Source organism: Acyrthosiphon pisum, chromosome A1 (genome assembly GCF_005508785.2).
Source record: "Acyrthosiphon pisum isolate AL4f chromosome A1, pea_aphid_22Mar2018_4r6ur, whole genome shotgun sequence".
Taxonomy (NCBI): Eukaryota; Metazoa; Arthropoda; class Insecta; order Hemiptera; family Aphididae; genus Acyrthosiphon; species Acyrthosiphon pisum.
The window spans coordinates 90,938,140-90,964,299 of record NC_042494.1 but is presented as its reverse complement, the minus strand read 5'-3'; the positions used below and the strand labels follow the sequence as shown (position 1 = coordinate 90,964,299).

The window sequence follows — 26,160 nt, the reverse complement described above, 5'->3', positions numbered from 1 at the left end:
TCCTTTAGAAAAAATGGAAAGTGATAAAGTAGAGGTTTGTTAATTTCAAATTTGTAATGTAATAACTAATAGTAGTACCTACGTTGTATTATTTAATTTAGCTAATTTATTTATTTTATTTAGTATAACTTTTAACTATTAAATATTTATAATTAATCATTAATATTATTTACTGTATTTATTGTCTTTTGTTCTAATATGTTTTAAATTTTTTTGTGTGGTATTAGCCATATTACCTATTTAATAATTACTAATTATTACTAATTACAATCTTTTTTTTCCTTTTGAATATTTCGTGACGACAAATAGTTCCTAAGTTAATCACCTAGATGGTGCTAGTAGGCAGTCCATAACATATCGCGGTTTCGTAGCCGTTTTCTGCCTGTGCAAAGCATAGGCCGTTGGGTAACCAGTATATCTTTAATCGTGACATAGGTAGTTAAATGAAAGGTATATTAAACAATTAGTTATTTTGATAAGATGATATCATAAACCGTACTTTAAAATTCAATATTAATCTAACTATTTTGTATTCAAGATAATTTACAAACTGTCCAAAAAATATTACAATAGGTACCTAAACAAATCAGAAAGTTTGCCAAATCCCTTCTGAAGTTGTTTTAAAACCATTTATGAGACACTCTGGGAGTACGTATCGGCCGGTATTGCTAGCTCCCGGATGGGTGACCACCCGTGATTTTTAGCAACAAATCATTTGCCACACATACAAAAACGTGTTTTCAACCGTTCCTCCCCCTACTAACAACCTACATTATCAATTTTTTTCAAACGCAGATTTTTCTTAACAAAATAATTTAAAAAATAAGTGCCAGCAGAAGTGAAAACTTGAATATTAACGTTGTGTATTTTTGATATTTTGATATTGTTAAGTAATAATTTTGCACGAATTGCTTTAATTATCATTATAAAAGTACTATCATTTGTGTGGTAAAATACAATATTCAATTATTGCGCTATTGTAAATAAACATAGTCTCGTATAGCATGCAATGAGTTATTTGGACAGATGTAAACAACACTCATAATAATGAACTGATTATGACCAGAATGATAACGACTAGATAAAAAATCTTATATGGTAATAAAATTTAGTTTAGTTTTTTCGACTCAGTTATATATTAGTTGGTAAAAAACGACGAACTATATTATCACACAACTCCGATATTTTATTTAATATATAAATATAAGTCTCTGTTTTTTGTCAGGCAGCAAACAAAATATAAGTGGTACATAATGCCCATTTTTGTACCCATCAGCGCTAAAATATTTTAATATTTTTGTACCTATACATGTAGATTAAATAAATTTGTCGCTTGCTAAATTCGATTAACAACCGTCAACCACTATCTACCAAACTATATATTGACTACTACACATGTTAACACTTTATACATTACTTTATTTATAAATCTTTATTTATTAAAAAATCAATAAAAATTCGTTAAAAAATCAGTATTTATTAAAAAATTTAAAAAAAAAATTAAAAAAAAATAATTATAAAAAAATCTGTATTTAATGATTTATTTTTATTTTGTATTTAAAAATGTATATAATGTTCAATTTTTATAGCTAAGAATTCAAAGTTCAAAACAAGGTTAAAATATTTACAAATATAAGTTATACCTATTTAACTATTGCAAATAATAGGTAACAACTAGGCAACTAAAAACAGCGGTTAAACGGAAATATTTACATAACACCAGTTTTGAATTAAATTTATCGTCATGTTCTTGTTGCAATTCAAAAATAATTAGGTAACCTAATGAGTTAAAATCTTAATCAAATACTTAAAGTACCTACATATTATATAGACCCGCAATAGTTTAATGTCTAAAATATTTTTAATTTTTTACTCTGCATTGGTACCTATATATAATTGCCTTATTTTAAATACTTATTTATAAGTAATATTAACGCAGGTAAAACAGAAAATAACTACAACTATAACATTAGCATAACTACGACCTGCAGCCACATCTTAATTGGTTGACAAAATATCACTTCACGTGTGAAACTTAGTGTTCTAAGTACTGTGTTGGACTGTTGACAACAGTTTAACTTAACTTCAACTTTTTAACTCATTAATGCCCAGCCTTGGTAATATGTATATTGTATGGCAAGGGCGGAACGTGAGCTATTTCAGTCGTAGGCGACGTGTGTGGCACGAGCCGCAGTTGAGGGCCGAATTTCACACAAGACTGAAAATGTCTTCTCGCACGATCCACGCTTACTTTTTTTGTCACACCTCTGCGTTCATCGATCATGTCAAAGGTAATGCACTATATGCACTATGCAGGGATCTATATGCAACAAACAGATTATTCAATGAAAACAGTTTCATGAAAGAAAATTGTTTGCGCGTCATGCAGGGAGCTTATAATATGAATATAAGATGTAATCTAAAGTTTATGTTTTGAAAGGACCGTGGTATAGATTTATTAACACACATTTGTTTAAAACTTAAAGTACCCTCTCCACAGTAAAAATTTTTTTAATTGTTTTATCACTTGTAAAATAAAAATAGTAAATGTACTATTATCAGAGATTTTTTACTTTTTACACAATACTATTGATTATAAATACTAGAATTTATTTATTAATGGTCCTTATTTATTAATTTATCCCTCGATATATCCCTCAATCCCTCGATGTAGATATACGTAACTTTCACACTTTACGTGAACGAATCCATATTTAAAATACTTATTCTGATTTCATCGTTATTTCATTAAGACATGTTTGAGTACGGAGTGAACGAATGATAAGCCATCTGCGTTATTTTACACTAGTCGACATAGTCTGCCATAACGTCTAAACACGAGTCATCCATCCATCATTGCAACGAACGGAGAAAATTTAAATTATTTTTCGTGAGCTTGGTCTCGTTTTTTTCGGTTTCGATATAATATGTTGACTTCTTAACGGTAGACGGTAAACTGACAGGTTTTTTGATTGACCGGTTTTTATATTAAACTTGAGCGCCATATCCGCGTGCTATTTGTAAACGAACTGTTATCGATTCACCACGCAGTTTAATTATGCAACCGTTCTGCTCTTTTAACACGATATTTACTCTAGTTATTGATCTCGTGTTGAGAGCATAAAAAACTCGATGTCTAGGTACTTCAACGATTTTATATCCTGCAGGTACAGACGGGCAAAGCTCGTGTATAGTCTGTTGCGCTCCGTCACAGAATGAACCGGTGACCAAGTTGCACTCGACTTTTATCTTGTTTATTTTCATAACCATATTTTAATATTTAACTAAATTTTCAAATTCAAATTAACCAATTCAGTGGTGTATACATCCCTTTTAAATCCTAATAATTTAGCTATACTATTTTCAACCGATAAGTCCACGTCATGACTACACGACATAATCCATTTTAATGTTCTGCTGTTTGCTTTTAATTCAAACCAAGAAACATAGTTTAGTAACATTTTTTGTATAATACTCTCTAATTGATCCAACTCATATGTCCCCAGAGCCCAACTTAGGAATTTTGGGGCCCGGGTCAAATTTTCTAATGGGGCCCCAAAATTAATTATTATCTAAATTTTAAATTATCTACTTAAATTATGAATGTAGTCTTTATGCTATATAGATTTGTTATATCTTATATTCAATTTATTTTATAAGATTATAAATCAATTATACCATATTAAGGCTATAACTTATTTATAACTAACTTACTTATAGCCTATAAGTAATTATTTAATGACAATTAATATAAATAAAACGATGAAATTAAAAATATAAATATAAATAAAGAAGTGTTGGTACAGTTTTTAATTCAAACAAATGTTTACTGATATACATCATATACATTGTGTACAAAGTCAAAGTGGCAATGCATTTTTCAACATAGTCAATGTAAATAATAAAACAATAAAAAAAAAAAGTTGGGTAAGTGAATGTCGCTCTGCTGCACAGTAGGTTACAAGTGGGTCACTGTATAATGGATAGTATTAAATTTGAATTCAATGATATAATATCACTGTATAAGAAAAACGATTCTGAGCGGAGACAGTGTGTCAGTCTAGGTATAAGATATATTATATACTTACCTATGGTATTAAAAAAAAATTGACCAATAATAGGTACCTATCTATAATAAATTCCAAATTAATCATATCACAATATCCATTAGGTAACGCGTTATACATCAACAACAAACGTGGTACTATCATAGATATATAATAGTAATAATAGTATACTTTAGAAGTTTCAAGTACCCACAAATAATATTATACAATCACAACAAAATAACTAAAATAGTAATTATTCCAAGTTTTTTAAATATGTTATTTCGTCCAAATTAATAATTAATAACAACTATACTAACCATCAGTGTCGTAGCCAAGCAGTGGCGGATCCAGGGGGAGGGCAAAGGGGGCATTCCCCCCCCCCAATCACCGTAGTTTCCCTTTGTTTTACACTGTGGTTAGCCAATTTTGTAGCAAATGTATGCAGGTACTTTTTGTACTTTTGCCCTCTCCATGCCCCCCAAAACTAAGCCCTGGATCGACCACTGTAGCCAAGGGGGGGGGGCAAAGGGGGCTATAGCCTTTTCACCCACCTCCATTGACTGTGTTTATGTCAGCCTATATATTATAATATTATATAAAAAAAAAATATATACAAATACGCCCTATTGTCCCCTTGTACAAAGTTCCTGTATACGCGACTACGCCACTGCGAAAGTTTATTCTATCGTAAATTCGTACCTATCGAATTTTCTTTTTTGAAAACCTAATGTTGCTTAGTTAATGCTTTTACACGGAATATTCACAACTCCGCAAGAAATCAATGCGTTCAATTTTAAACGAATGTTAACACCAAATTTAAATGTATATCGCAAACATTCGCTGTGTGTAACCGGATTTAGAAAATCCTTAGAAGAGCCTCGGGCCTCTACCATCAACTGGTTTCCAACACTTTCTTAATTAATTTACATTTACTTTTCCCTTATATCCAATTAATTGGTATTTGTAATTGAATCAATGATAATTCGTATTTCGTTTGCATAATAATGGTATTAAAAGACGTTGCTGCAATGCTGCAGATGGATAGTACCTACACTCATGTCCCACGTCCAATCAAACACTCGAATACAGATAATTTTCTATCCATTCATTTAATTGTATGATAGTATTAAGATAGGTAGGTTAACATATATAATTATATATTTGAGAACAAATAATAATTATTAATTGGTTAAATATACACAAACCAAAAGTTTGAGGAAAAAATATTAAATTTATTTATACACCATTGTAAATATAATTACAAAGGTAATGAATAGGAACATTAGGAACTTTTTTTATCGTAAATTGTAATATAAATATACACACAAACACGCCATAAAGAATACATCAGATAAAAATTACGTCAATATGTATACATCATTTATCTATAAATTTAAATTGTGGTACGATATGACGTAATGTATGGTGCGTTCTTTTTTTTCACATATATATACTTAGTACAGTATATTATGTATATTAGATCAAAATATTAGTATAAAATTATAAATATTAATATTAATAGTTTTTAAAAATACTTGCCAGGTTACATATCAAATTTAAATTTGATTATCTTTCTATTAATAAGATTTTTTTAATAGGTTAAGTAGGCATTAATATCTCCTAATGATTAGTGATTACTTAAAATATTTGTAGGGTTTTTTATTATTATTATTAGTTAAATACCTATCTCACAAGTCAGTAGCGTAGACATGGTTTCTGAAAAGAGGGATAAAAAAAAATAATAGCTAAAAGAGGGGGGGAATTGGAAAATCCCCCACCTCTCAAAACTTTTTACTAAGGTAATAAAAAGTCAATGCTGGGGAAGAGCCTGACCCCCTTGCCCCCTCTGTCTATGCCACTGTCAGAAGTTGTATATTGACTTTAACCATTGATTTCAAAATGGACAATTACTAAATATTATGAAATCTACGCTATATCCCTTTTGATATTTGAATGTATCATAAAATTAACAGTTTTTCAAGTAAACCAAAATTATTTACATATATCTATAGAAAATTGAATATATTTAATTGTGGTTCTTGAGTACCGGTGCATTTAATATCAATACAAAATTATGGGTCATTCTATATTCAGCATTATACTTAATTTTCCAAAATATTATATCAGTTAAAATTATACTCATATATTTATATTATAAGTCATATTTTAAATGTATTATCAAATAAGTTATATAAGGTACCTACAGAAAAAGGTAAAAATCAATTTATTTTACATGATTATAAAAAAAATATATATATTCAATTGATTCAATTATTATATTTATAAAAATGTATTCTATTTGATGTTTGAGATAAAGAATTTATGAAACAATTGAATAATATTGTTTCTTAATCTTCCAGGAAGAAGTACTGTCCAGCTCTTTTTTGTTCCACATCCTAGAAAATAAATCAAGTATTTGAACTAAAGATAAAAATAATAACATAGGTTAATCTTGTGAACATATTATGACCATAGAAATTTAAAAAGTTTTAAACAGTGCAGTACCAATCATAATGCAGTGTATATAATATCAGATTCATGATATTGAAACACTAGTCATACTAGGAATTGGAATTTGTAGAAATTCCATGTTTAACTATAATATTCAACTTATAACATATAAAATATTATTTCTAAGCCTATTTATACAATTTTTAGTCGGACAAAAGTAGAAATCCATTTAATACAATAATAAGTTCAAAAAACAAACATTTAAAATGCATCAATGCAATATATATTGTCAATTTTAGAATGAAACGCATACTTCTTAAGTTTATATATATTTATCCATATTTTTTATTTTATAAATTAATTTTAATGTAATATCTATGTAGGTATTTCATACTCCATTGCGTGATATACATATCTTTTTTTTTTCTAAAAAGTACAAAATAGAAAAAAGCCAATTTTTCCACTATAACAGAACTTTAAATACCCAATGGCCAATACCGTCATGTTGATGTATTATTATTAATGTCCAATCAGTTTTCTACATTTCTTTAAATTAGTTATTTAAATAAAATAATAATTTTGGATTATACTAAGAAGCTATATTATGTAACTCATAATTAATAAGTTAACATTTAATATTGTATTTTTTGCATGTTATTTAAAATTTTTGTTTGAATACTTTACATTATTTTATGTGCATATTTTATCAATTTTGACTTTGTAACTTCCTCCTACTCATGACTTTATATAATATTATTATTGAAAAATGCTCTCACTCACCTTCACAGAGTTTGTTTTATTAATTCGAGGTCTGAAGTTATTAGGATCCCTTCTAAAAGTAATTCCAAGTAGCTCCAAAAATCTATTCATTCCAGCTAATAATCCTTGAGGAGTATCTGCTGTAGATGATACTGATGGTTGGCCTTCTAATACAATAACTCGATCCGCCAAATAAGTTGCCATAATAAAATCGTGCTCTACCACGAATCCTGTCTTTTTAGCATGCAAAATGAATCGCTTAATAACTTTAGCAGCCACTAAACGTTGTTCTGAATCCAAATAAGCAGATGGTTCATCAATTAAATATATATCTGCAGGTTTCCCTAAACAAAGTGCAATAGCAACTCTCTGTAATTCTCCACCAGACAAATTTTGAACTTCTTGATCCATAATATCATCAATTTTTAATGGTTTCATAACTTCTGTTATAAACTGTGGATGTATATAAGCATCTCGAATCTTTTCGTGTAAAAGTACTCGCACCATACACTGACTTTTAGGACTGATTTTTTGAGGTTTATAGCTTACATTCAACCTTGGTAATTCAACTGCAACATTATGTTAACCAATTGATTTATTTATAAAAGTAATAATAAACTTAAACAATCAAACACAAATAAAAATGTATAATACCTTTGGCACCATCGGCTGGCATAATACCGGCCAAAAGTTTAATGAATGTTGTTTTTCCAGTACCATTTTCACCCAACAGAACTAAAATTTCAGAATCTGTAAATTGTCCTGTTTCTACTTTCAAATAAAAATTGCCCAATGTTTTTGACATCTCTGGATATTCATAATGAGTCATGCGTTTGACTTCTTCTTCAGTAGCACTTTCTGAGACTTTAAAAATAAGACTTTCATCTCGGAAACGAAGATTTTCAGTTGGCACAAAACCATCCAAAAATATATTGATGCCTAAAATATATTTAAAACAAATATAATATGAACAATAAATTATATTTAAAATAAATATATGAAAAGTAAAATATTAAATCAATAAAAAAATATTTCTTACCTTCACGTACTGAAAAAGGCATAGTGACAACTCCGTAAGCTCCGGGTACTCCATAAAGGACACAAATATAATCAGATAAATAATCTAACACTGATAAGTCATGCTCTACTACAATAATGTATCTAGAAATTTATTTTTTAAAAGATTAGATATTGTATTTTAAAGAGAATTTTCAAAATATAACTTACTTATCAGGAGCAATTAAGGACCGTATAGTTAAAGCAGCCTTTAAACGCTGTTTAACATCGAGGTAACTAGAAGGCTCATCAAACATAAATATGTCTCCATTTTGGATACAAACCATTGCACACGCAAAACGTTGCAATTCCCCACCAGAAAGTTGTTCGATGGATCTATCTCTTATCTTATCCAACTCTAAAATAAATGTATAACATATTGTTATTAATGTATATTAATATTTAAATAAGATTAGTATTTTATACATGAATAAATAATTATACTATAAGTACTAACATACCAAGGAAATCACATATTTCTTCAATATTATTCCGTTCATTTTTCTTATCCAACAACTGTTGAACAGTACCCTTAACAGCTTTGGGAATTTGATCAACATATTGAGGTTTTATCATTGCTTTTAAATCATCTTCTAAAATTTTGGTAAAATAATTTTGTAGTTCTGATCCTCTAAAATGATTTAATATTTCAGACCAATCAGGTGGATCCTATGAATATTTCAAGATAGTAAAACTTAGTTTAAATATCTGTGAAAACAACATCGAAAGAATATCCTATTAAATTTATATCAACTCACTGAAAAACGTCCAAGATTTGGTTTTTGTTTGCCGAGCAAGTATTTTTAATGCAGTAGACTTTCCAATACCATTAGTTCCAACCAAACCTAAGACTTCACCCTGTCTTGGTGTAGGTAATCTATGCAATTTAAATGAATTTTTGGAATATCTATGTGTAGTATCCTTTTCCAAATTGCTAGGCAAATTAATAATAGTTATTGCCTCGAATGGGCATTTTTTGACACAAATACCACAACCAATACATAATTCTTCTGATATTGAAGCTATTTTATCATTTGGTGTTACTTCTATACATAATTTGCCCATCCTCACGACAGGACAAGATTTTTTGCATTCTTGACGACATCTTTTGGGCTTACATTTATCATTATTCACAATAGCTATTCGGATTTGTTTATCCGTCTCTTCGACAGCTTTGTTTCGCGGCATTTCAAGTTTTTTAAAGCTAAAAAAAATCCTTTAATATTATTCAATAATGTCTTTGGTAAATTTGTATTAGGTACAAGTCAGAAGGCACTCAATATTGTTATGAACTTTCACAATAAAATAGTTATAAGAATGTACAACAAATAAACATTATGACGAAGTTTTCGTACCTTATGAAACTATTAACAAGTTTAGAAGAACTGATATTATTGACTTAACTAGTAACTAAAGAACTTTAGAACATTTGGAACATTCACCTATAGAAATAGGTGTCTCACAGTGGAGAAAAGAAAAATACAATATTATTCAATTTTATTCAAGATAAAAAAAAAATAACACGTTGACGTCGGCTTTCTATAACCTCAAAAAATTCTAAGTCGTTTTCCAAAGAGTATGAACTTTTTATCAAGTCACTTGATTCTGTGGTATCAACCACAGATATGTATAATAATAACTAGATACCCGACTTCTTCTTATCAATGAATAAATGTAAACATTGCCAAAGTTGCAAATGGCGTCGGGCATCATAATTTAATAATGTTGTTGTATAATATGGAACATAGAGTATCAGTATTACTCTATGATATGGAATCGGGTATCTAGTTATTATACATATCTGTGGTATCAACAGTTTATTTAACAGTTTGAAAATATTTGTACCGCGGTACGGCATAGAATAGATATGGTACAAGTCTAATGATAATACGAGAAGATAGGGAAAAGGAATAAAATAAATAACTTATTATAATGATCGGGCGAATGATTAAATTTATCCACTAAAAATCAGTTTAATATAATATTAGGTATTTATAATCACTTCCAGACATTCCGACTTTGTAGTCATTTTTGTACTATTGAATAAGTAAATAGTTCTATTAAATTTATTTAAAATGACAGAAAACAAAGAATCCAAAGAAACAAAATTTAAAGGTAATTTTTTAATACTATTTAATATTTCTTATGAATAAATAATATTTTGAATTAATTATTGATAAATATGATGCACAATATTTGTAGAATTGGTATCCTACAGTGAACCGGCTCTTCGCAATAATTCTTCAGTGGTCGAATACTGCCGTACCTCAATGTCTGCTTTATCTGGGTGTACTGCTGGCATTCTAGGATTGACTGGACTATCTGGATTCATATTCTACATATTTTCTGTTTTAGCATTATGGGTAACTCACTTTGATAAAATATTTTTTTTTTTTAATTTATATTATTTTGATAACTCAAGTCGTATGTCATAAGTCTCATATTCAACTTATTAAAAAAATCGTTTTTTTAAAATAGTTTAATGTTTTCAAGTCAGAATAATAGGATTTAAAACAATTATTGGCTTATATAAATATGTATTTGTCTACTTTAATATCTATCAGTGATTTGAATAACAAAACAAACAGTTTCATAACCCTGAACAACATTTTTAACCTAATGACACTGCTTTTCAACCAGTATTACATATTAACTATTACATTTCACCCTTTTCGGAACAAAAATTAATTTTATTTCTTTTTACTGAACATTCCCATTTCTTATTATTATTAACTAATGAAATAATTATAAAGATATACAAATTGCATTTACATCAAATTTTCAGTTATATTTGTATTTTACAAAAAAAATTTGTTTTTCCAAAACCTTTACTTTTGAAACGTGTGGTCTTAAATCAGGTTTATTAAATAGTCTGGAACTATAGAACTATGTATATAGTTTTAAAATTGTATTGCTTACATCTGTTGCTACAGCAAAGGTAAGTTTCTCGACTTATGAAAATTTAATTGTTATGAAAAATATATGAAGATTGATTTTTAAAAGTAGTTACTCACGCTATTGAAAGTCGAAGTATAGAGGAATTAGACCCGGACAATTTGATATAACTTGATTAGACCAAAAAATATAAAATCAATTTAAGTTTTTAATATTGCGATGTTTAAATGTATAATTAAAAACCTTTTTTAATGAATATACTCGTATATTATAACTAATTTTAATTTAAATATTGGAGATTAAAGAAGGGAAAAGACTTATTACACACACGTACACATATGAATTTAATTGACTTTTTTTTTTTAGGGTTTGTTATTGTTCAAAGCAGGAAACTTGTGGCAAAAATATTTTCTTAACAGACATAGTCTATTAACTGGAGGTTTTTTCAGTGGACTTTTTGTATCCTTTTTATGAAATATATTATAAAAATTGTTAAAATATTAGTTAATATAATAATATATTCAGGGTCAGATTAACATTATCCTTAATATTATATTGATAATTTATACCTATAAATTATTATAATCAAGATAAGAATGGCACATATTTATTTCCTAAAAGATTAAAACATGTTAAAATATTGTAACCAATACTTTAAAAACAATTGTGAAAATTCTATGTAAAAAAAAAGTATTGACTGTAAACATAACATGTTACTTAATATTGTCCACCTGCACGAATAAAATATTACATCATATTGTATTTGTTTCTAAAATTATGGTTAAATAAAAATGTACAAATGAGGTCGTTTTGGTAATGTATTAGCATCATTCATAATTATATTATACATCGGTTGCATTTAGGTACTGTAATGCAAAATTATAATGCTTTATTGTTAATACAAACAATTTATCACAATAGGAATAAAAATTGTATCCAGCTACACTTAAACATATCTATGTTAAAAATTAAATTGTAAATAGCTGCTGTCAACACACAATTATTTATGTGATACATAAAATGTTGTTTGTTTCACGTGATTGACTCATCTTTTAAAAATGTTGGTGCAAACACAGCTGTAACACGATGGTATACCCACACCTCTAATTAGATTAAAATGCACTTATAATATTATGTTATGTATAAAAATAAAATAAAATGCTGTTTGGGCCACCAAATTGTGTTAGTGGTTTTCCTCTAAATAATCCAGCTTGTCGTTTCTGTTTAATCTATAATTCCGTTAATCTGAACCTGAATATGATAATTAGTAACATTAGAAATTATTACAAAGTTACTGCTATTTACCTTAATTAAATATTTTCAGACATATGTATTATTTTGGACGTATCCTTTTTTAATTAAATCATTGATTTTATAAATTAAGACAATTTTAATTAGATATTTCACAATTTTTAATTATATTTGGTACAGCGGTTGCAAAGAGAGGATCCCCTCCATGTCCATTTTTTCAATATTTATAATTACTTAAAACAGTAACCATAAATTGAGTTTTTTTAATGATTAAAATTAGTGTGTTAAAAATCACCCACATCTCTCCTCGCCAGTCAGGGATATAAGTGGGGGCTGTGGGGGCTTTAGGTACTTAAAAGTATTTCACTCTTGCAAACGTAATTATATAATATGCATGTATGATGAATATTTTATTCACTATAAAAACTTAATACTTATGCTTATATGTACTAAAGTCTAAAACTAAATTTTTTTCGTCTAGCCCCTCCTGTTTTTCATTTTTATATCCATGCCTGCTCACTGCTCCACCCATTACAATATCATTGACCGCCACTGATTTGGCATATATTAAAACTTGTTATAGTGGTTTTATTCTATCATTTCAAATATGTTAATAATGGGATGTACACTTTTTGCAAGGATTTATTACATAATTATTTTATCTACAAGTTTCTATAGTTGCAAAAAAAATGGCATTTCATTTTCTATTAACCTTCTATTTTAATTTAAAATTAATATATTTATCTTGAAAAATTCATTACAGTTCTAAATATAGCATATTACATACATTGGATTACATTTTACATGAATTATTACTACAATACTATTTTTTTTTTTAAATAACAATTTAAATTGAAAAATTTAAATAATTTTATTTCGAGTAAGACTTAATGAATATTTTAAGATCTATTGACATACATCATCATACACACACACACACACACACATATATATATATATATTAAATTTCAAATAATTTGAATTGTAACAAAAGTTAATTTGGTAAAAGTTGTGTGTATATTTTAATATTTATGAACTTGAATTTAATTTATATAGAAATAAATTAATAGTATATTATATTTGTTCATATATTAACATATAACCAGTGATCTATTATTGGGTGGAAGTGATGCAATGGATATTTGCCCCAGGGATACTCGGCTTGGTACATTTATAGTGCTCGGATATTAATAAATAATAAAAAAAAAATTGGCAATTAATATTAAATTATTTTTATTTATCAATGTATAGGTGAAGATAAGAGTAGTTTTGACGTGGTTAAATGATAACATTTTGCATGTACATTTGCCAGGCCCCTCCATGCAAATTTTTAATTTGAAAATACGCAACACTCATTCTATACCAACAAATTTTCTTTTTTTTTAATTTCACTCATTTTCTCAACTTTTCAATCTCTAAACTTAATTTTTGATTTCGTACATTTCCCTAGCCTATACAATTATGTTTGCAAATAGAAAGAGAGGCGCACAAATGCACATTGGAGCTCTAATGTAAAAATATAGAGGAATTCAAAATTTAAAAAAAATATATTATTACTATTAGAACTAGTGGTGTACATATTGACCTTAGTGGCACAAATTCATCTGATAACATACTAATTAGTAATTATCATTAATAAAGCAATTTTAAAGTTCATTTTTTATTTTCGGGTAGGGAGATAATTATATAAATAATCTTTTACCCCTCATAATCCCATCAATCTGGAAAGGTAGGAGAAAAGTGTTTGCCTATAGGCACAAAATGGCTTATACGGCTCTACATCCAGTAGCAAAGCAAAGTAGCTAAATGATAGGCAACCGCCTAAGAGTGGATGAATAGGTTTTTTTTTTTTTGGTTTACGGTCATTGAGACCATACCACTAAACAAATTTCTTTCCATCTATCTCTATTTTCTGCCGCTACTCTCCATGGTATCTCTGGATCAATGCTTTCCGCGTACCTTTTTACACAGTCTTCCCAGTATAAGCGTGGTCTTCCTAAGGGTCTCTTACCGACCGGGTTCTCTTCGATTGTTGTTCTGACTATGGATCCCACTCTCCGCCATGCATGTCCTGCCCAGGTTAATCTCCATTTCTTAATTTCATTCGCGATGTTTGGTCTCTGGAAGAGCTCCTCGAGTTCTTTATTATGACGTTTACGCCATTCACCCGTATTTGTGTCGAAGCATGGGCCGTAGATTTTCCGTAGGATTCTCCTTTCAAATACTTTTATTCTGGTTTCTTCTGCTTTCCTAAGTGGCCATGTTTCCGCGGCATGCAGTACTTTGGGTTGTATCAGGGTCATGAACATTTGTATCTTCAGGTTTGTCGATAATGTTCTTGAGCTCAGTACTTTTCCAAGACCAAAAAAACTTTTATTGCCTTTTTGTATCCTAGTACTGACTTCCATCTTCAGGTCATTATTTTGTGTTAACAAGTGCCCCGAGTACTTGAAATGCGCGACTCTTTTGAATACATGCCCTTCTACATCCATAGATTGTCCTTGTTGATATTCTCTGTCCTGGCGACTTAATATCATGTACTCTGTTTTTCCTTCGTTTATCTCCAGTCCGACCTTACTAGCCATCATGATGAGTTTCCTGCATACTTGTTTAACCATTTCTCCAGTATCTCCTAATATCGCTATATCGTCGGCATAAGCCAAGACATTTATGTTCGAGTTTCCCAACACTATTCCATTGTTACAATTTGTTTCTCTGATTACCTTTTCTAATATTAGGTTGAACAATATTGGTGATAGCGCATCTCCTTGCTTTAGGCCTGTCCTTACCGTTGCTGGCTCTGACAATTCCGATGCTACCTTTATTTTGATTTTTGTATTTTGCAGTGGCCTCAGCCCTCCATTAATTTTATTAGTTTATTTGGGAACTTAAACTCTTTTAATATGTTTATAAGGCTATGTCGGTGGACAGAATCGTACGCTTTTTTGAAATCGACAAATAGTATACATATGCTTTTATTGGATGATAGGTTATCATCAATATGTGATAATTTAATATTAACTATAGCACTTATTTTATTACTAATATTTCAGTGAATGTCATTATTGGGGCTGCAGGGTAGGTAAAATATTAAACTAGCATCTAAAAAATGTTAAGTTTGCCATTCCACTATGTACATCAATGGTTATAAGTTTTAATTTTTAAGCTGATAAATAACACTTTAGACTGTTTATTTTAGGATTTATTATTTTTTCAAAAAATAAATCATTGACCTATTAACGCCGTGCGTTGCCTATGGCAACATAGATTTTTTACAATCAATTTTGAGGTATACCATAAACGTTTTCAACTAAATGTTGGTTAAAATTGTAAATAAAAAAACTCTGGCGCCATTGGGTTAAGTATAACATAATAATCCTGAATCAATGGATTAAGTATTTAGTAGTTAAGCTACAAATTTAAATGTACAAACTTCGAAACAATTATGTATATTAGACATCTACCAACTCTGCGTCGTCATAGTCTATAGACATGTCTATTATATAGTATAGTGACTTAGTATTAAGGTTCCAAATTACATAAAAATGTATTAGTACATTGAAAAATTATTCTTAACTTTATATTAACAGATTTTTATATGGTATGGTACATGTCTATTAATTATTTTTCTTCTTGTATTCTCATGATTTTTTTTTTTTAAAGTCTGAAATAAATTGTGTATCTTAGATGTACCTATTATTGCTGTGAAAATAAATAATAAAAACAATTTATTGCTTTATAAGGTATTATAATAATCATGTTTAATAATTTTTTTGTAATAATAATAATATAATAATATATAATAATAATAATAATAATAATAATAAATTATCACTAATTTAACAACATGAAGGTAATTTTAATTAAGTTTACCATAAATGGTAATAAATTGTTGGTTAGGTATGGTATAATATATAGTAGAATTAATGTTGTAAATAATAAAATTTTAAACAGTCAATCATTACTTAATTAGTCTAGATTCTACATTAGAACACCAGCCTTAAAAAATCAATATTTAACAATATTTTTGAGACCTAACAGCTAAGTAATAAACAATTATTTGAGGTCATATATTTCATCGAATCCAGTTTTTGTATTGTCTGTTTGGCCATCATCATTGTTTTTGACAATCTCGTACTCTTGTAGTTCTGCCTCCAACTCATTTTCCCAATGTTCTTCTACAAACCGGGTCCGTAAATTTTTAATAAACACACAAGGATAGGAAAAGTACTTATAGATCTTATGGGTATAAATTATTATTGCACATATAGGATATAGGAAAAGCGATTAGAAGAGAAAATACGCTTTTTGGGGGATTGGAAGCGAAGCGCTTAAAGAAAGTCGTCTTGTGGTTGCAATTTGTTGACATCGTTTCAAGCTGTTAACACAATACACACACACACACACATATTTGTTTAAAAATACATTCAGTCTACACACATACTTGAATGAATTTCATGTATGTTAGAAAATAAGCATATACTGAATGTTAATCCTAGTATGATAATTAAGAAGGGGGTATCTATAAATATAGTAATTAAACCATTCAGTAGTAAAATTATTTTACTTACCAATTGCACGTATCAATTAATAAAACGAGAACTTTAAGGAATTTAATAAAAAATAATTTGTATAAATTTAGAATATTAAAAGTATGATATAAAATAATAATATATGAATTATAAAGTCACCATGCATTTCAGATGATAAAAAAATGTTTAGACTCAATAAATTGGATGTCAAATAAAAAAACAAGGATACATAATACAATATAGTGCAATACCAAACTATAAACAAATATAACATAAATAACAAATCACGCAAATGCATTAATTCAATAACAAATTTAAAAAAAAAAAAAATGGGAAATTGGTCTGTTTATTTGGATTTTAATAGTAAAAAAAAGAACTGTATTTTAAAATTGTAATATAACCATTTTTTCAATATTATGGAAAAATGAATAAATTTTGGACCTAATGTCCATGCATAAAGAGGTTGTTAATTTAAATTTCCATAATTAATGAGATTTTTTCACTAAGTGCATTCATACAAAATTAAAATTAACTAATGCAAATATAATTTACATTAATGATAATACAAAACTATTTTTAAATATACATTTCAACTAAATTTCCACCTTACGCTTTTTTTTCTAACTAAAAAAATAAAAAAGTAAAACAGTCTATATCGAAATAAAAAGAAAAAATAGGCAGTAATTTCCTTCAAATATTTTTTAAATACTTAATAGACTTTTGAGAACAGTATAAATTGCATGGTATTACGGACTACGGTCCATTACTAGCACTCCATTTAATAAAATTTATAATTACTTTATTATAGGTACACTGTAGTATGATGTACCAGAATTAACTTATTATGTAAAATAATAAAACAATCGGAATTAGTTTAAGCCTATGTTTAAATAAATTTTTAATTAATTTCAATAAAACAATTTATGATTCTTTGGATATAGACTTTTTTTTCTTTTACTTACCATTTTCTGAAGACTCAACGCCCAAACTTTCTTTCAAGCTCTTCCTTATTTCATTTATTTCATTTGTATCATGTTCTGCAAATGTGTCGGATACAAACTCTGATTCTTTCATATAAGTGTCATTTTTCGTGGAGTCTATTGTTACAATAATAATTTTTAAAAGAAGCAAAATAAAGTGTATGCTAAACTAAATAATAATATGTGCATTATTTCACTATAATTTGAAGTAAATGGCATAAGAACAGGTACTTTTATGTCCAAAGATAACTTCATGCAAAACAAAAAAATTATCACATTTTTATGAAAATAAACAAATCCTTATGTTTAATTTTCTATGATAATTTGTCTAATACATAAATTAAAATTAAATTTTAAACGTGTTTCTAAATATTAAAATTTTAAAATAATTATTTAATAATGTTAAGGGTTTTTTAAATGTATATACTTACTATCTACATATTATAATATTTAATGTTTTATATTTATACTATTTATCCTCATTTAATTACCTGTCAAATCAGAATTGACATTTGATGTTGCTGTTTTGTAATCTGTTGTCTCTAGTGATTCCAAATTACTTGCATTGCAAATTAAATTGACTCTGTAGAAATAGTTTTGCCAGAAACTTTCTTCATTTATTCTAAATAAAATAATTTCAGATATAAGATACATATTATAATTGTATTATGAGAATTAAAACTTACATTTTTGGAACAAGATCAAACCGCATTTTCTCTAAGTTTGGGTCTTCAGCTAAAATAGCCAAAGCAACAGGATATGAAGACTCATAATTGAAACTGAAATCTACACCTACTGGAGGACTGCGTACAAAATTACGCTTATCCTATAAAAATAATATAAGTATAATATCTTATTAAACATACATTTACAGTTAATTATTGTAATTGTAATTTTAAGGGGATTTCAATTTAGTTTAGAGATAATGAAAAATTTGAGATATCAATGTTTAACATAATATGCGAATTATTTGATTGAATAATAGTTTAACATAACTGTGGTTATATAAAATTAAATATTTATCTATTTTAAAAATATAGGAAACCAAAATAAAAAACCAGCCAAGTGCGAGTTGGACTCTCACACTAAGGGTTCCGTATCATCATCAGCTATAAACATGTGGGCAACATTGCCTATAATATATTCTAGGAATTTTAGTATTTGTTTTTATAGCGCCAGCAGAAATACATAATCTGTGAAAATTTCAACTTTCTAACTTTCATGGTTCATGAGATACAGCCTGGTGACAGACGGACGGACGGACAGCAGAGCCTTAATAATAGGGTCCCGTTTTACCGTACGTATCCCTAAGAACTGTCTCGTAAGAAATTAATTATCTAGTATTAAAAAAACTTAATCCAAATTAAATTTTCTCATAAAGTAATAGTAATAAACATATTAGTAACAACGTAGTAATAATCTGAGCGCACGGCACTGCGCCAGGCCAAGTTACAGCAATGCTAGTGTATCTTTACACGAACCAATTCGCCCTTTTTTTCTAACCCATATATCTCTGTTTCCTCTTAAGATAAACTTTTGAAATTTAAAACACAGATTAACCTCTAGTAGCTTAGGACGTTGTAAGAAAATGAGTCCTTAATATTGTGCCATTTCAAAATGGTAGGATTTCAAAATTTGCAATATTGTTACTCACTCACTCACTCACTGATCATCAAAATTATGAGACACTTCCCGTATAGGTAGAAACGTGAAATTTGGCACAAAGGTAGATTTTACAGTGTAACTAAAGGAAAAAATCTAAAAATCGAATTTTTTTCAAAATGAATGCCTCTCCAGAGTGTGTATTTCTAAACGTATGAAATGGCGCGCTTAGCACGCATAAACGTTTACTTTCAAACAGCGTTACAATATGGTAATAAGAAATTGTTTGTAGTTGACTTATATATATATATAAAACATAATCATGTTTTCGTACATTTATTTTATTCAAATACAAAACCTCTAAGAACTTTGTATAGGCCAGACTTAACAGACATTCCATCTAAAAAGTCTCGACGACGAAAAATAAAAGACTGTACTTGGGTATCTTTGCCTGGTATTGACAACGCTCAAGAGTCCAATTTCTCAGCTCCTCAACAGAAACCCAAACGGTCTTACAAGAGAAAATCTACGACGTATAAAAAAATTAATTTAAAAAAAAAATAAAAATAAATAAATAAATAATAACAACACGTCGTCCACGACGCTGAAGCCCACAAAAATAAATGATATCCCCAACAAAAACATAACAGTAAAAAGAGGCCAAGTTCCAAACTCCCTCCCAAGTGTTGCTCTTTAATGTAGGAGTGCATTAAGGTTATGAATTAAAAAATAGCAGACTTGGCCACAATGTAGATTTCACTACTTTGATAGGCCGACTTTTTTGGGAGGGAGTTTGCAACTTGGCCTTTTTTCACTGTTATGTTTTTGCTGGGGATATGGTATACATAAAAATAATAAAATGACATGCAGGTATCGAGGTATTTAGGAGATTATAATCTGGTGATGTGTATCCATCCAAGGAAACTAAGAAAGAAAAAAAGTGAGAATCTTGTTTTGAAGAGAAAATGAAAGTCAAACAGTATTAGAATATAGTTGAGATTTCTCAAGATGGAGATACTCTTAATTAAAATGTTTATACTAACTGTAGATAAAGCAAGACATTCAGCTTTAACGGCTTCTTCATTTGGATGACCAATCCAAGGTGGAACAGCAGCAACCTCACTATCTTTTTTATCCTTTAAAAAAGACTCTTGTTCTTTGTTTAATTCACCAAGTATACCCTATACAATCATACAATCATTACAGTCAAACATGTAGGTATTTTATAATAATCAGGGTACAGTTTAATATTCATAATACAATGTCAATATGTACTGTAAGTCTGTAAAGAGTATGACGTTCTAATTTAATCTAAATACTTAATCATATCAGACATAGATACTATGTATTCCTTAAACTATTTTACAAGGGATTTAAAATTGGATATAATCTGATTTGCCACAATTTACTTATTTGTTTACACCACTTCACAAATTGTAATTTGTCACCAAGTAAACAAAACGCTATTTTTACTGTTTTTTAATACATATAGTTGTTAATTATTTTGTTTACATATACTAGAGGCTTTCCTAACACACTTGATGGCTTATCTATCTAAAATACTTTTTATATTTTCAATGCTCCTCTTTATTTTAATAATTATTCTTAATACATTTTTTAAAACTTTATTTATAAAATAGACAGATTTAGGAGGATTTTAGAATAGTGGGTTTGGTTTATTGAGAGATATTTGTATGGTACAATAATATGCAAATAAAAATTAGTTGTAACATAATATGATTTACTGAATTAATAACGTTTTGGTAAAAATTAAGTTTGTATTTAATCAACAATAAATTAAAAATTCATTAATTTTTTGAGAATTCAGTATGAGTCAAGGAATGCACTAGTTTTAAAAGTTGTTTTTATTGTTTTTATGGTATTTTATTATTTTTTTACACTATAACTTAAATATGACTGGTATAGTGGAATCTACTAATTCAAAACAATCCATAATTGGTACTTAAAAAAGAATTATTAAACATGACAACCCTGAAAACTAGAGATATTGATACTATTACTAATAACTATTATTAGTTTTAAATAATAATTATTATTATTAATTACTATTAACTATTACTAAAATAATCTTAATGTCAATTGTTTATTAATTAAAAAAAAAAATCAATGTTATTACCAATTATATCTAAATTGTTCAATAAATCATAAGATGACAATTTAATAAAGTGTTTGGTCATGACAAACATAATAATTTTAAAAAGTTGTAAATTAAAATTTTTATTTAAAATATTAAGTCACCATTTTATTCTTAAATTTAATTGGTACATTTACTAGTATAATAACTATATGAAGTAAAATACTTGTAAATTGAGCATCAAAATCTTTTTTTCCCAATTCCTATTAAGAGTAGTAGGCATTGATATTCTATCTGAGTTTTTATTTGTGTGAATAAATTTGTTCATAAAAAAAAATTAGGTTCTTGAAATTATAGTTTGCAAGCATTGTTTAGCATTATATAAACAATGGACATAAATACCATTCATCAAAAGAGCAGTTACTTATTCATTCTAATTAGTAATTATAAGATACAAATATTATATATTAAAGAATAAGTGTGTAAATGTTTTAATAAATCTAATAACTTATACAGAATGATTAAATATTAATACTTAATAATAAGTAATAGCCTGTTTTTATTTTCATTATTATTAATTTTAAAATGATGTAATACTATTATGCAACTCAAAATTATTTTTATATGAACTTATTTCAAACAATATAATCAATACTAACTAATAATATTTTTATACTGATTAATATTATTTACATATTATTAATCAATTAAATTAAATTAACGTGCATTGACACATTAAAATTTCTATATTTATTATATATATTTTTTGTAGTAGGTCAAGGTTGGGAGTAGTTGCTTAAAGCCGTACAATGGGTAGGGTTGGGAAATGCAAGGGGATAGGATGGATCAATAAACTGCTACTGCTATTAAACAGCATCCCTCCCCTTTGAGCACTTCCGTTATATTTATATACCACAAGAGGGTGGCATAAATGAGCAAATGATACATTTTTTAATATAATGCATTCACATTTAAGTAAAAATTAACTAATTTATTTTATAAATTCAATTTAAAATTGCCATTTCAACTACTTTTAATCTTAAGCTTATAAAAAATATGTTAATTATTTAAAATCTTAATGTCACTTAAAATTAATAAAAATATCCTGTTTATAAATTGTTAATCTTGTTTAAATAATTTGTTCAACCAAAATTTAAAAAAAAAAACAATAACAATAAGATGTGTATGTGTTTACTGTATATAATAAATTATAAAATGCTCTCATTAAGTTTAATCAACAGATTATCAATATACAGCTTAATAAAATAAAAATTAAGATATTATGTAGTTTTGGAGAAAGTATTTATATTATTTTTAAACTACCTAATAGCTTTTAAAAATTATATTTAATTAAATAAATATTATATGTTTTGTGTTTCAGAGTAAGTATTTATATTACTCTTAAATTAATGGCTTTTAAAAATTGTATTTTACTATAATAACTTTTTTATTCACAAATATGAAAAATAAATGTTCTTTAAAATAGATTTACAAGTCTCAAGTAAAATAACAAAATTAAAAGATTCTAGATACAACCAAATAGATAAGTACTTCTTACAAACGTTAATTTTTATATACATTTGTATAGGTAATTTAAGAGTGATTTATATTTTACTAAAACAAATGTTACTTAATACATACCTATTTTTAATAATACATTGATTAATTATTTTAATAATAATTACTTCATTTTCATCAAAATATTGGTAGAATTTAATAACATAATTTAGTTAATTTTATACATACAAACAGATAGAATCTACATGAAAGTATCATGATACTTACGTTTTCTCCGACAGTTTTCTTTATTTTAGCTCCTGCTTCACTGACTGTTTTTCCTGCTTTATTCACAGCACTGTATAAAAAGCTTCCTATCGATTTTGCTCCTTGTAAAGCTTTAGTTGATACTGGAAATACAAAAGAAAACTAAATATTTTTAATAAATGGTATAAAAAATGAAGAGCATTAGAATACCTGACTATGTTTAAGATTTAAAAAAAATGTTAAAGGAATATTATTAAATTAATTTATTAAATATAATATTCCAATTTAAAATTTAGGATATTAATTTTATTACATAAATGTAAAATCAAATAAATAATACTAGGTACCTATAATATTGTATACTATTTAAGTAGTACTTAAACCAAAACCCATTGATTAATATAATCAGTTATAAAAAAATTGAAAATTCTAACCATTTCCTCCTTGAGTATTGCCCAAATCATCCTCTCCTTCTGAAATAGGAGTATCTGGATCTCCAGTAGCACTAAAACATGGTAAATTAAAATAAATATTAGATATTAATTAAAGAAACAATTGATTTTTAATTCACCTAGAGTTATCGTCTTCTTTCTCTTTAAAACTCTCTTTGACAGCTTCTTGTAAAAGTTCTGCAGGGGGGTCTGGTACAACTTCGCTGTCACTTTTACGCAAACCGGATATACCACTTCCCAACCAACTGGACATTTGATTTTTCACATTGCCCAACAGCTCTAGTTTACTGGGCGGTTTTGTTGGGCTAAAAAAAATAAAATATATCAGTTGTGCAAATAACGAAAATCAGTCACACAACCATGACATTATCTAATGTTTTAACTTTGAATTGCTCACCTTAAATCTTCTTTTTTTTCAATGTACTCCTCGGGCTGTTCAGTCTTTGGTGATGGTACGGTCTCTTCTACGTCCTCTTGCTTTTTACCAATCCAGCTACTCATCTGACTAGTGATTCCGTTGAACATTTTGACAACGGGTTTTTTTTTTCACACTGCACGAAAACGTATACGTGAATATCTTCGGTTTAAAGTCTTATATAGTATATATATTATACATACATGTATGTATATGTATTGCTTAACAGAAACGGTAATTATTGTTTTGACGTATAGAAAACCGTATGAACACAAAGGGATTTTAAAACGTCTATGTATAAATGCAATTGACAGCTACGGAATGGATGGCAATATTTTATTTTTTTTGAAATGTCGAAAACGTATGCGAGCGCAGCGGCAACAAAACGACGAGTGACGCCCGACCAGTGGTGCGCCGGAGACTTGACTGTTCACTGTTCAGTGTTCAGTCGACACGGAGTGCTGACTGCTGAGTAGTGAGTAGTAGCGTAGTACGCACGGTCGGCACGGGAACAACAGTACGCGGTAATCGATTGAAATTTAGAGGAAAAGATTCGGTACGGTGGTGTACCACCAGGGGTATGAAACTCCGTGAATTGGCCGAATCGGGCGATTGTGGCCTTGAACACGGTCTCCAGGGAGGCGTGGCATACGTGAAATAGGGAATGGTAAACAAGCCGACCCCGCGTCACGTATCCCGCCAAAGTTCTGGTAAACGTTTACATAATATGGGTGACTTTGGGTCTAACATCATATTGGTGCGGTAAACGTTTCCATGTTTTTCGAAGGTTTAGACTTCAGATCATAGGTAAACAAGACCCCAATCAGCTGATCGAGTTTCGCTTCTATATTGTTCTATGATACCACAGAATATATGAAATCAGAACGTACACCTGGGCCGCCTGAAAAACAGTCTGCCATATTGAATGCAAGCACCAGATTGACCACAAACTCAATATTAATGTTTTTCAATTTTATGTTGCTTATGGTGACACTGTTGTAACGATATTTAAATCCCCGGGATCAAAATTACACCAGGGGATCTAGTTGTAAGGGTACCTAGTAGTCGGGGGATCAAAATGACTAGGAGGAAGTAATTGACCATATGGGATCTAGTTGACGCCTAAATCCCATAGATATTAAAGAATGGATAGGCCATTTACGGGAACGAACATGAACATTTGTTGAGGTTATAGAGGTCTTATCACAAATAGATATATGTATAATTATTGTATATAATTTATGATAAGACCTCTGTCAGAATGAGAAGCAATGATAAAAAACAGTCTTTCTCTCTTCCCCATCCCGGCCCCATGACCCTCTATTTTGTTAATATAGCCATGGCCTATCCATTCTTTAATATCTATGCTAAATCCCCTGCACTGATAGATCCTCTATCGTTCATTAGATCCCCAACGTCTATTGAATCCCTGTGTCAAATAGATCACATGTCATTTAGATCCCCTGGTGTCAAATAGATTCCTGGTGTCCATCAGATCCCCAGATATTATTTTTATAATAAAAATAATAATTAATTAATTACATATTATTTAATTAATTATTATAATATTATTAGATGATATATCAAATTATATTCATAATATTTATTTTATCTCATTTAGTGGTAGGTATACTAGTATCCTCAGGGGTGGATAGGTAGTATTTATGTTACAGGGAAATATTTGAAGGGGCCTCCAAATTGAAAAAAAATTTGGTCGCTTCACTCGCATTAGATATTCACCGTGAGGTCGTACAAATTCGTACAAATTCCGTACTATAAATATCTACTCGTACATAGAAGTTTCACATAAATAAGTAGTTTTGGAAATAGTGGGGAGGGGTGGAGAACCGTTTCTATAG

At 28.4% G+C, this 26,160-nt stretch overlaps 3 protein-coding genes across 8 annotated transcripts; 1 reads left to right on the top strand and 2 right to left on the bottom strand.

Annotated features, from left to right (window-relative positions):
* Nucleotides 1-6,272: 6,272 nt before the first annotated feature.
* Nucleotides 6,273-9,831, bottom strand: LOC100166254 (ATP-binding cassette sub-family E member 1). The gene is given in 9 exon segments (XM_008185354.3): nucleotides 6,273-6,445; nucleotides 7,281-7,828; nucleotides 7,914-8,198; nucleotides 8,299-8,420; nucleotides 8,487-8,673; nucleotides 8,777-8,984; nucleotides 9,074-9,106; nucleotides 9,108-9,519; nucleotides 9,671-9,831. Coding segments are annotated over 8 exon segments (1,827 nt in total). The 5' UTR covers nucleotides 9,504-9,519; nucleotides 9,671-9,831; the 3' UTR covers nucleotides 6,273-6,397.
* A 301-nt stretch (nucleotides 9,832-10,132) lies between these two features.
* On the top strand, nucleotides 10,133-16,169 carry LOC100168300 (ER membrane protein complex subunit 6). Of its 2 annotated transcripts, XM_001944884.5 has the most exons (5): nucleotides 10,138-10,430; nucleotides 10,518-10,678; nucleotides 11,577-11,669; nucleotides 12,535-12,554; nucleotides 16,052-16,169. In XM_001944884.5, exons 1-5 carry the CDS (start codon nucleotides 10,391-10,393, stop codon nucleotides 16,080-16,082), a joined length of 345 nt encoding a protein of 114 aa, XP_001944919.1. In that variant the 5' UTR covers nucleotides 10,138-10,390; the 3' UTR covers nucleotides 16,083-16,169. The 2 variants fall into 2 exon arrangements, with proteins under 2 accessions (XP_016660278.1, XP_001944919.1); XM_016804789.2 differs by lacking the exon at nucleotides 12,535-12,554 and having other exon boundaries at nucleotides 10,133-10,430; nucleotides 16,052-16,161.
* Nucleotides 16,170-16,188: 19 nt separating this feature from the next.
* Nucleotides 16,189-24,893, bottom strand: LOC100159409 (synapse-associated protein of 47 kDa). Of its 5 annotated transcripts, XM_008185355.3 has the most exons (10): nucleotides 24,505-24,804; nucleotides 24,284-24,437; nucleotides 24,006-24,191; nucleotides 23,869-23,939; nucleotides 23,456-23,577; nucleotides 20,619-20,756; nucleotides 18,660-18,799; nucleotides 18,465-18,595; nucleotides 17,956-18,090; nucleotides 16,194-16,639 (listed from the first exon to the last, which is right to left on the bottom strand). In XM_008185355.3, the coding sequence occupies exons 2-10, from the start codon at nucleotides 24,409-24,411 to the stop codon at nucleotides 16,518-16,520; spliced, it is 1,173 nt and encodes a 390-aa protein (XP_008183577.1). In that variant the 5' UTR covers nucleotides 24,412-24,437; nucleotides 24,505-24,804; the 3' UTR covers nucleotides 16,194-16,517. The 5 variants fall into 5 exon arrangements, with proteins under 5 accessions (XP_003244868.1, XP_008183578.1, XP_008183577.1 ...); XM_008185356.1 differs by having other exon boundaries at nucleotides 16,193-16,839; nucleotides 24,284-24,893; XM_001944665.3 differs by having other exon boundaries at nucleotides 24,284-24,893.
* Between the last annotated feature and the right edge of the window lie 1,267 nt (nucleotides 24,894-26,160).

What these genes read in the sequence shown, in the direction of transcription:
- LOC100159409 (XM_001944665.3), bottom strand. Translation starts at nt 24,411, where the DNA reads ATGTTCAACGGAATCACTAGTCAGATGAGTAGCTGGATTGGTAAAAAG. An exon ending in AAAGAAGACGATAACTCTAG is followed by an intron (nt 23,940 to 24,005) that starts GTGAATTAAAAA and finishes ACCATGTTTTAG; the next exon opens with TGCTACTGGAGATCCAGATA. An exon ending in AATGTCTTGCTTTATCTACA is followed by an intron (nt 18,800 to 20,618) that starts GTTAGTATAAAC and finishes TTATTTTTATAG; the next exon opens with GATAAGCGTAATTTTGTACG.
- LOC100168300 (XM_016804789.2), top strand. Translation starts at nt 10,391, where the DNA reads ATGACAGAAAACAAAGAATCCAAAGAAACAAAATTTAAAG. An exon ending in CAAAGAAACAAAATTTAAAG is followed by an intron (nt 10,431 to 10,517) that starts GTAATTTTTTAA and finishes CAATATTTGTAG; the next exon opens with AATTGGTATCCTACAGTGAA. An exon ending in GTTTTTTCAGTGGACTTTTT is followed by an intron (nt 11,670 to 16,051) that starts GTATCCTTTTTA and finishes TTATATTAACAG; the next exon opens with ATTTTTATATGGTATGGTAC.